General features: G+C 36.1%; 1 protein-coding gene across 2 annotated transcripts in view; it reads right to left on the bottom strand.

The window, feature by feature from the left end:
• DMXL1 (Dmx like 1) overlaps window positions 1-12075 on the bottom strand; it is an 85793-nt gene that overhangs the window by 54281 nt on the left and 19437 nt on the right. For both annotated transcript variants that reach the window (XM_050913447.1, XM_050913448.1), the window contains exons 6-9: window positions 9991-10057; window positions 6836-7011; window positions 4539-4728; window positions 2835-3003 (exon numbers count right to left, since the gene is read on the bottom strand). In XM_050913447.1, coding sequence (XP_050769404.1) covers window positions 2835-3003; window positions 4539-4728; window positions 6836-7011; window positions 9991-10057 — 602 coding nt within the window. The remainder of the gene's footprint in view (window positions 1-2834; window positions 3004-4538; window positions 4729-6835; window positions 7012-9990; window positions 10058-12075) is intronic.

Genomic DNA, 12075 nt, shown 5'->3' with positions numbered 1-12075 from the left:
AGAAGCAAGTATCAGACTGTTGCAGAGTAACATGTAAATTAAGTGTGGCTAAAAAGCAGCTAGGTGATTTACTGCAATTTCCTCAAACGAGCCATACAGCAACAGGCTAAAAGCTCAACCTGCATGTAATGCCCACCTAGAAGTCTCCATACATATTCTCTTCTCCTTCTGCTCCCTATTTATGCAGCGCTACTTAAATTCCGTGCCCTGGGAGACAAAATACTTTTTACTCCAATTCTAGGGTTTTTTTTCAAAGCCAGTGATGGCTTTGAACTACTTACCCTCCAGTCTAGCCTAAGAAAATGGTAACTGAGAGCACACAGATAGAATAAAGGACCACCAGGACCACCAGCAATTTTGTTGTGGGGAGTGGACGCAGCAGGGGAAGGGGGCAAGAGGAGCACAGAGTATTTAAGAAATACAATCTGCCTTTCTAAAAAGGCCAATTAATGCCAGTCCCAAAAATACTGTAATACATTTGGCAAAAACACAACATGGAGGGAAGAATTCTGTTGATCTCTCTTTGGAAGACAAAGCTGCAGTAAACGTGAATAAGAAGGTGAACTAGAAATTTGACTTTTCAGATTAGATTGTAAATCTACATACTCTGAATATATATATCAAAATATCGCTAAAGAAATCACTCTTTTCCCATTCTCCTACCTCAAAACTACCAACTTCTAACTGATGCTCAGCTCTTGACAAAATCCTTAGTGAACTTCTGTTTACTTCATAAATCACGTTCACTCTTTCCAGAAAACTTCTAAGGTCTTTGGATTCAACTTTTTTTCTGGATTTGCCTAGAGATAATTTTGTCCTAACCACCACTGCTTACTCCTTTCACTGAACTCCATCCAGGATGAACATCAGTTTAAGTAGCATGCTAGTATAGAAGAAGGTCTCAAGGATTTTGTTGCTAGAAGAAAATGAGTTTCAAAATTAACAATAGAACACAAATACAATAAAAATTAAAAAGACATTTATTCTTATATACAACAGCATTACTCTTCAAAAAGTGAAGTGAATGAGAGATAAAGCTGCTTTGGCCTTAGTTGTTATCAAGCACTCTGAATGTTGTAATAACGGCAAATTTTGAAGTGAAAGATCATAAACCAATTTGTTTTAAATTAAATGAAAGAAAAGACAATTAGGTTTTCAGATTAAATTTAATTTCAAAAGGGCAAACTAAAAGAACTACTTGGAGAATCTGGTTAGACTGAGGTACTTAAGGACTTGACTGTGAGGGAGAACAGATATTTCTTCAAATTAAGATTGAAGAAGCAAAAGTTACTTCGAGCAGAGGTTCTGTATTAAAGAACAACCTGTTATCCTCCAATCTACTGAGTTAAAGACCAAGTGATCCCAAAGACAGTACCAAGATAGATAATATTAATACATATAACACAAAAGCAATACAAGATTAAAAAAGCCAAAGACAAGTGTTAGACACCTAGGAAAATCTTTTACCATTCTTTTCCAAAATTATTTTTATTCCCATGCTGTGAGTTTGCTGTTGGGCACATTTATATTGCAAAGACTATTAAAAGCGAAATTAAAGTTTACTTAGTTATTATGTATAAACAAAAAAGGAAAGAAGTGCATTAATAGTAGATATAAAAAAGATAGTGAAAGATTATGTGCTAGCCACATGAAAAGGTTAGCTAGCTCCTTGTGCAATCTGAAGATGCAGAAATGCAGAGAGGACAACTAAAAATCTCCAAGAAGCTTTGGAGAAATTTTCCTTTATGACATTGGGTAGTAACGTATGTAATGACTAGAGACATTGCGTGTAGAAATAGGATAGCAATGATGGTACACCAGAAAACTGTAAGAAGTTTCCTCCTGGTAGGCTGGATGTGATTTTAGTCATATCTGTTAAAAGAAACATGAACCAATACTAAAAAAGGTGAAGAGTAACTCTAATCTTACAGAGGGAAGTGTTTACAGCTTGCTTAGCCCAGCAATGATAATGGAAACAAACAGTTCTTTATAATCATACCAAAGACTGTACAGTTACAACTATGAACTAATCATGAATGCCTTTAGGTCAACATTGGCCTTTCAAACAAGGGTCAGTAGGAACAAAAAACCAACTTAAAAATACTATTTATAAGACAGAGCTTAACTAGTTTAAGAAAATGATTACATAATATGTTTGTTCATTAAGTCTAGACACAGGAAATCACATCACAGCAGTAAAACCTTAACGAAAGGCCATTCAATATTGCATTTCTATTCAGTTTTTCAATGAGTAGACATGCACTTCGTTTTCAGCATACACAAACGATTATGAAGACAGAAATATTAGCAACTATAGGGGATTTTCCTTAATGCTTATCAGCATATTGCTTGAGTGCAAGAGAATATTAAAGTTTATGGAACACAAGATGAAGGTGTGTTTTGCTTGGTTCAGAGACAGAACAGAAGTAGAGGGATGTGTGGTTACTTCAGACACTTAGTGTCAGGTACTCATTTTAAGAAGCTTGGAAGTTTTTGATTTATCAGTGTGCTCCCAATATCACACACAATTCCCAGTAAATTTGTAACTCCAGTTACAAATACTTAGCCTTCTGCATCTCAGATCACTGTGAATCTCAGTTAAAAGATGACCAAAAATGAAAGACAGGATTACTGTAGAGGAAATGTATTCAAATCATTTCATTACTGTAGAAGAAGGTTCTTTCATGCATTAAATGAAACTAACATGCTAGTAATTTTGCATGATCATGTAAATACTGTACAAATACACCTGAGCCAGTTAAGCTTACACAGACAACACAGATCTAACACAAATTGTAGCTCACCCTGCAGCAAGGATTTACCACACTTCTTACCTGTGGCTGGATTGATACTGGCAGCAATATGGAAGTGACAAAGTGCATTTGCATGAGGAGGGATGTTCCGGTGAACTTCGTGGGGATCTTGCTGATGTGGAGCATATCCAGTATGTGCTACAACGGCACCTGACCTCCTCCTTCCTCGTCGAAAGTGCCTCAGGTTTAACTGCATGAAGAATAAGGTGTCATTTTAATTCCTTTCAAAAGAAAAAGCAGATTTCAGCTGTAAGTGGTTTTCTAGATACTAGTGAATGAAATGTTAAAGTTTAAAAGCTACTTTAAAATTATCAGTGGAGTTTCTTGCAAAAATTACACTGTTCAGGTTGTGTCTGCAGTAGAGAGATACCAGTGCCTTCAGATTCATTTATGAAGGCCCATACAGTACCGTGACATAGTAACTGCTTCATATTTCAGTGTGCAGACAATGTTCATACAGTTTTTATACTTAAACAGAAAATACTGTTGTTTCATAAATGTATACCATGCTTATTCAAGATTCTGAACAAAGCAGTAAATCTCATTTCAGAGACTGAAAAACTGGATCAGTACTTTGGATCTGATTAGATCAGTACTTCCACTCCCATCATAAGGGCACAATGAGTTTTAAGGTCTTCCTCCCTTTATGCAAATATGTTTCCAAGGGAAAAATAATATTCAGTTTTTAAGATTGACTAAGCCAGTATTAAAAAGTCTCACTCCACGTACTACATAGTTCAAGCCCATTGTGCTGTAGATATCTATATAGGCACCAAAAGGTACAAGAAGGTACATGATTTGTATTAAGGATGGTATTACACTCTTGGCATTCATTTTCACTTGCTATCCTTTGCATCCTACCACAGCATGCTCATGTAAAATAGCTTTCTCTAAATTTTTATGTAATTGTTATTTCTGATCTCTAATGTTGCCTCTTCTTTTCAAGAGGAACACAGAACTGTCTCCAACTTCCTTTCCCCTCCCCCTTTTGAATATTTTTTTCTTTGCTGTGTTGTGCGTTTCAGCCTGTCATATTTTTCATCTATGCCACATGTGCTAAGAAGCACCATGACCATGCTAAATACATCTCTCCATTAAGTTAAAAGCACAATGCCCACACAGTCTCTACACAGCTTTGTAGGAGGCCACTAAGTCTTCACCTTCCCCCTGCTTCCTGTTGGTTAGAAAACAGTATCCGGTAAGGATCATTTGCCTTAAAGACACAGCTTACGAGCAGTCTGCGCTACTTGAGGACTACAGCAGAAAGGCAACAAAGGCTATCTTTCTTCCCTCCATATTATCACTGTTTTTCCGGTTGCAGAAGCCAGAGAACATCCCACAACTTCAGAGGTAACAAGTGAGCCCCTACCACACATTCTAAGGCAGCATCATTAGTGGGTTTCACGTAACCTATATACAGTATGTGCTCCATACTGTTCCTAGCCCGTTGAAGGCAAAGCACTTTGCTTCAGTCAGCAGAGCAAAATAGGCACGAGTGACTTAAGAACAGTGTGTCTTCTAATGTGAAAGCTCAGTAGGATGGCTGCCAGCTTAGCCTTTCCAAGGAAGATTTCAAGTAAATTCACTCTTTTATAACATTTTATACACATCTATGGTATAAAGGATTTCACCTTATGATACGTGGTCAAGTCACTAATTACAATCCTGTCTAAAATTACGTGTGTGTACATGTGTTTACTCTCGCTGTTCATTTTCACTTCTTACCTCTAAAGCATTTTGCACTTTTTCCTTACTTGAAGTATTTCTCTTGAAGTTATTTGTGAAGTTCACTGCTTCACTGCAACTGCTGTATCCTCCACCATACAACAGACTGTCATTGGGTAACAAAGTCTCTGCCCAGAGACGACAAACATTATCCTTACAGCAAGTCAGGAGTACATTGCAGACAGCGCCACTAATGAAAGAAAATTTAAGGTGTGAAGAAGTTGCTTACTATCACATAGCATGAAAATAAAGCAACAGTACCAAACAGTCTTCCAATATCAGTTTTCGGAATTGCACCAAGTAACTTAAAGATACTAAGGAAAGAAAAACTCAACAATACATTCTTAGGAAAACAAATAATGTATGAAAGGCTTTCATATCTATTCAAGTATCTCAATATAAATTACCTCAAACTTCATGACACAACTGTGCAACACCAAATCATGCATTTCAATTTACAGAATTAGTCATAGCGGGAATAGTAAAATTTTTGTTTTTCTTTTTAAAGTCCTTCACATAAAAAGCTAATCATATTCTGGATACCTATTCTCAATTCCCCAGATCTTATGCTATATAGCACTTACAAAGTTATATATCTAAAACAGAGAAACCAAGGTAACACCAGGAATACAACAGCCAATTTAAAACTACAAACTTCTCTTAATTACTATTTTTCCAAATGCAATTTGTGTTACATATGTGTACAAAAAATCCAATTAACCTAAACTAGGCACTGAAAAAAAACTATGCAGATCATCAGGTTTCCAGTTCATGTAAGTTCACAATTTAGTTATAGCTAAGACACTGTCGTGGTTTAACCCCAGCTGGCAACTAAGCATCACACAGCCACTCGCTCACTCGTCCCCGCTCCCAGTGGGATGGGGAGGAGAATTGGGAAAAAAGTAAAACTCATGGGTTGAGATAAGAACAGTTTAATAACTAAAGTAAAATAAAATATAATACTAACAATAATAAAAAAAAATAGCAATAATAATTGTAATGAAAAGGAATATAACAAAAAAAAAAGAAAAGAAAGAAGAAATAAAACCCAAGGAGAAAAAACAGCGATGCACAATGCAATTGCTCACCACCCGCTGACCGATGCCCCAGCAGCGATGCGCACCTCCCGGCCAGCTCCCCCCTGTTTATATACTGGGCATGACATTCTATGGTATGGAATATCCCTTTGGCTAGTTCAGGTCAGCTGTCCTGGCTCTGCTCCCTCCCAGCTTCTTGCACACCTGCTTGCTGGCAGAGCATGGGAAACTGAAAAGTCCTTGGCTGAAGATAAGCGCTACTTAGCAACAACTAAAACATCAGCGTGTTATCAACATTATTCTCACACTAAATCCAAAACCCAGCACTGTACCAGCTACTAAGAAGAAAATTAACTCTATCCCAGCCGAAACCAGGACAGACTCAAAAACTATATGGATCATCTGACTGGACTGTCCAGTAGCAAACTCCCTTAGGCATCATGGAGTAGGTGGATTTTCAAAACTGATTTAAGGACTACAGTAACGGCTTTATGAAGAGTCTTCTACTTAAAGGTTGGTATAAAAGACAGGATAAACTCGCTGAAACACACGAAGTTATGCAGAATTCAAATAGCTACTATTTAGAATAATACGGCAAAAAGACGGTTGCAGGGCACAAAAATGCTAATGTTACTTCAGTTTGAGATTGCAATTACTGGTGAAAACTAGGGACAGGTCATTTAGGAACCGTCAGAACACAAAAAAAAAATCAAACCCAAAATATCAATTCCAAATTATAATTTTAATTCTATTTCCAGGTACTGTTTCTGACAGAGGTCTAGTTTTGTACTAGGTAGAGAAATAAATTAAAAGACACAGAAATACTTGAATGTTTGAGAAAGATGACAAAGTGACAGGACTTTTGAATTGCTCTGATTCCATTAGGACAGAAAGAGAGGAACAAGCTGGGATCAAATGCATGAATAGCCATTTAAGACAGTACAATCAAAAAGATGCAAAGAAAGGTAATTTCGCAAGAGTTGATTTTATATTTAGTCCAATCTCTACGCCAGTCTGTGGAACTCCATTTCTATCTTTCCAGTTCCTTCCCAGGTAAGAGGATGCTTACCATCCTCTCAAGAACTTCATTGTGAAGGAATTACATGAACACACACAAACAATATACAAGGTGTGCAAACTCAATTATTAACTGAAGTAAACTATATAACTTGTGTGACTGTTGACTGTACAGTTGGGAAGACTGTACAGTCTGGGGGTTTTTGGGCAATTTACAAACCTCAGGTTATTAGAACTACTGACCGTGGCATGAATTTACTGGTCTTCCTCCATGAAAATGCATTTACTGATCGAGGATGAGCCAAGTAAACAAATGAAAAATCTACTTCTTTTGCTTGTTTTTCTGGACTTGCGCCAGGTGGTGTTATGGCTGATCGCCAACCGTCTGTATTGTACCATACTTTCACAAGACAATCATCCTGGGGAAAGAAAAAAAAGACAGTAAATAAGACTACCTTGCATAAGAATATGATGCACTTCAAGTACTTCTGGTACGTCTCCTGGGTTTTCATGTTTCTTTTAAGTAAAACATTTTTCTGGTGACAGAAAGTCAGTTCAGTACATAGAACTTCAAAACTTGATCTTAAAGAAAACACGGTAGCAGAGCTTCCTTTTAATCTCTCTTACCATTACTGACTTGGATTTAATTTTGCTCCTTCTGATTAGCTGCTAGTTTTTAATCACAAAAATGCAAGGTGTACTGGCTTGAGCTGGTATTCAAATGTTAATACAACTATTTGTACTTTGACAGAAACCCCCCAAAACCTACACACACAAATTTAAGTGTTAGGAATACAAACAAAGGTCAAAGATGACATCTCAGAAATCAAGCTCAGTACTGCTCAGCCTGTTTTTCTTAGATATGCATATACATAAATCGAAAAAATCATGTTCCTAGTGTCCTTGTCCTTATGCCTTTAAGGACCAGATAAATTAATCTGGATCTAGATTCACAAGTTGTTGATCAAGTATTAAATATGAATGGTACTGAACTATTGTATTAACCCGGGTATGCTTAACGCCACCCTACTGGGGGGAGGGGGAGGTTGTTTTGCTGACCAGCATCATCTCTCACAAAAAATTAAAGAAAGAAGACACAGAAACAAAGATGTATTTTAAAGATTCTGCAAGCAGGTAATTAACTTAGTCATTTATGGTAAAAAATCTGTTATTAATTTTCCTACTTAGTAATTTTTCCTACTTATTCCTACTTACTTAGTAATTCTGCTTTGCATGAGTTTATAATGTAAGATAACACAACAGGATGTAAGACATTCCAATCAAAAACTCTGCAAGGATATTAGCCCTACAGAAGCTATTTTCAGAATAATTTATTTTTCCACAATTCAATCATATTATAACATTAGAATCCATTAAAACTTGACTTTTAAAATAAATATTAACTCCTACCCATCAAAAAAAATATACAGTGAAATAAGTATAGCATATATTGACAACAATGACAAACCACTTTTTTTTTTATAAAACCTGTACTTGAACAATTTTATAAGTACTAGCTATCTTGAACATGACCGGAATAACTCTCCTTTCAGCCAGTAAATGGCTAAAGACATCACAGAACATATAGCAAGCAATATGACATCCCAAGTAAGTAAAACAGGAATGGAGCATGAGAACTTGTTGCTTTGTTATTATACAGAGTATAGTTTATCATCAAGAAAGTCTAGCATTTCACTTCACGTGCTGGAAACTAGTCAACTGGAATATAGTTTACCTAGAAAAAGAAATCTAGATTATTTTCAGATTTGTTACATCTTTGTCTGTTCCTTAAATGCCTTAAATGCCTTTTAAGCAAATGCCTTAAAAGTTAGTCTTCTAAGCAAGCATGATGATCTGAAATGGCAAGCTTTAGAGGAAAAACCAAACACTTACAACTAAGCAAAATGTGTGTTACTCATCTGTTCTTGATGCATACAACTGAACCACAAAAATATTCATGACAACTACCTTTTAAAAGACTTATTTGCAGACTGAACTATCCTTGAATCTCTGTGCTTCAAGCGTGTATTAAGGGACATTATAATCCAAACCGCAACAGCAAAGTTCCACATACTGCTACTAAATCAAACACTGTTCTAACCAATCTTTATGTGTATATACTAATTTCTCATTCATGCTTCCAAAACAGACCAGACCAAACTGCATAACTGTCTTTCACTCTTAAGTCTGAAACTCATTCTGTCAGGTTAATACTGCTCTGGATTCTGTGATACGTAAACCAGGTTTTCACTAATCTCAGCAACTGCACTGTCCCAATTAGCCTTACATACTAGCATTTTTTTTCCTTTTTAATAATTCTGCAGTCTCTGCTAGGTTCTTTAGTTGGTAGCACAAACTTGATGCCTACCTGCATCTGTTAATCTGTGGTAAAACTGCTTATGCTGTTAAGTTTTCTGTTTCTTTTTTAAAAACAGTAATCTGAAAACATTATTTTTTTTCCACAATCTACTTTGGTAATTCCATAAATTCTCACTAGATGGGTCTGGACATTCTTACTGGAACTTTCTGACCAATGTCAATGTGACTCCCTTCAAATAAAGACAACAGTATTATTTGCAGAAAACAACCTCATTTCACATCCCTTAACAGGTAATATAAATTCTCGTATGGATTTGTCACACTTTTTCACTGGATCCTCTACGTTATCTTGATTTTTTTCTGCTTTGACTTGTTAGGATAGTATTCTCTTACAAAACCTGAACAACAAGTTTTGTAGTATAAATAAAAGATTAGTTTGTTAGTGTTTCAGGAAGTGAAAAGATATGATGGTGACATTTTGCTTTAATTGTTTTGCTTATTTTGCCACGGGGCTTTATTGCTTTTGCTGATAAACCACTCAATGCTGAGCACACAGAACTAATTTGTAAGATTGGCCACAAACACTGACATTAACTATGTGCGAATATAACTGCAGCGGGGAATGTGAATTCTCTTCTGTGTACACAACTAGGCATACAGATACTTTACACAAAAAGACAGAGCCATTTTTGATTAATGGTGTCACGATAATAGTGAAATACTGAATATATTTCCTCACTAGAAGGATATCCAGCAGTGAGCTCATCCACAGATCTCCCTAATTCCCTGAAACTCTTCTCTTTCTGATGTCATAATTTGGTACCAATTAAAAATGGGTATTTTAAAACAGTAAGCAGTGAATATTTGTTGGGTTCCCACTGCAAACTACCTTTCTCCCAAATTCTTATTTACCAAAATGTAAAGATGCATAGAGGGATTACTGGAAATAGTATGTAAAAAATATATAAAAAAATTTTCATTAAAAAGCTTTTTTTTTTTTAAATGTGTCTTTTTGTTTTGTTTGTTTGCTTTAATAGCTTATCTGAATTAGCACAAAACAATTAGAAAAAAATGCTTACCTTTCCAGCAGTAGCAAAAAACTCCCCATCTGGTGAGAATTTCATTAAACAAACTTGAGAAGCAGTTCTATGAAATAAAGACAATTAAAAATAGAAAATAAGTTTTAAGAACTTTCAGAACTCTAAACAGTTTTTTCTCCTTGAACTCATGAAAGTGATTTAATTCTGATATGTAAGTGTCCGTTGTATTTTGTGAAACAACTTAAGCTTTAGCAAAGTCCAGAAGGACTAGGAGGTAAACTTGTGTGCAGCACATGGTTGTGGTCACACAGGAAAAACAGAAAACCAAAAAACTGCAGCTTAGGGGGCTACAGTATCCAATATTCCAAAATATTGTAAGACAAAAACAGCTGCTAACAGATTAAACTGTATGCAGATATGCTCTACTTCCGCTTCACAATCATTTTGATTTCAAATTGATTTCTGCTGTCCCATATTATCTTCCAACTTACCTGAAAGACACCTCCATTTTTCATACGTTCTACAGTTGTAACTCAAGAAAACAAAAAGGCGTAAAAAGACTAATGTAGTTAAGAACTATCTGAAAGTAGGTTTTACATTAAATGGTCACACTGGCAAAAGATGCCACACCAAAATAATCTAAACTTAAGTATGTGGTTCATTTTTGCTGTGTTTTACTTTCATTGGAAATACTAATAAATGAGCTTCTTTTACAGCTTTTGAAGCACTGAGCTATTGCCTAAGTGACAAGCTTATTAACGGCAACCAGAACATACAAGAATTTAATTATGCAGCACAAGTACAGCATACATTTTCATCTTGAATTTATTAGACATGTATAACAAGTTGTAATGCCTAACTTTCAGGAAGAATTAAGTTAACCATCAGGCGGACAGAAGCATGATGCATTTAGTGTGCACAGTAACAACAGCAAATCAATTACAAAAGTCGTGCATCAAAGAAAGTCAATTTCCACCTAGGTATAAGCAACATTCTCCTAGTAGGGCCAATACGAAGACATTTGGGAATGCTTCCTTTGGACATTAAAAATTATTCTGGCAAAGGACAGTACTGCAAAATCACTATCTTGCAAACTTCTCCTTAAGAAAAACCTATTCTAAATCTAACTGAAGTACAAATGCCAGAAGACATACAGGCATAAAAGGTGAACTGACAAAGCAAGTTCTGTTGACCCTTTCCAGGGTCTACTAGTTCAAAGTACAGAACACTCAGCTCGCTCTCCTCCACAAGAGTTTAAAAGAGAGAAACAGGTGGAGAGCTATGGAGATTTCTTTAAGGTTTATGATACAAACGCAAAACATATTATTGAAGGAACAGAGGAAAAGCAGTATCTGTATGATCTTGACTACTGTTACCACAACCCCAGATTCTAAAACCATACCCATGGCATTCTATCTACAGGCTGACTCCTCCTCTTATTAGGCTAAGAGGTGAGGGTCCAAAGGTGTCTCAATAAATTGAGTAAGTCTTCAACTTCTTTTATTTAGAAAGTTCATTTTATTCAAAGAAAAATTTGTCAGTTGTTTGGATGATCCTGGGATTTTAAACACATCCTTGACAAAAGCTAGAGACTACACAGAAAAAGGAAGAACTGAAGGATTAAAAAAAAAAGGTTTTTTTCAGGTACATCCAGGGAACTACCCAACCAATGCTAAGCGCTTCATAAAGAATAATTTCTGGTAGGTCCCTCCAGCCAGCCACTTCAGGAGACTTTGTTAAACAGACTTCCATATGGTACACTGGTCCCAACAGTGCACCTGATGTATTAGAAAAGTACTCCTATGGCAGGAAGGACTGTGTCCTTCCTAAACTAAAACTCTTCTAAATGTACCAATACACAAAGATTAAAATCAACATGAATACCAGAGCATTCAGAGGTGCAGCAGAACAGAATGCATCCATCTTTGCATGAGTGCTCCAACTATCCAGAATAAACATAGAAAAAGTAAGAGGTGTGTGAAAGTGGGGAGATGTGTAAGAAGGAAAGAAAGGTGCAGTACATCGGACATAGAAGGAAGTTTATTCTAACCAGTCCTGCAAGCACAGTAATTTTCAAATATGCAGCTTTCACCTTACTACTTGTACAAGGAACAAAGTCTACTG

The sequence above is a fragment of the Gymnogyps californianus genome, chromosome Z (genome assembly GCF_018139145.2).
Source record: "Gymnogyps californianus isolate 813 chromosome Z, ASM1813914v2, whole genome shotgun sequence".
Lineage (NCBI taxonomy): Eukaryota > Metazoa > Chordata > Aves > Accipitriformes > Cathartidae > Gymnogyps > Gymnogyps californianus.
The sequence above is the reverse complement of the archived record's forward strand: the minus strand, read 5'-3'. Positions and strand labels throughout refer to the sequence as shown.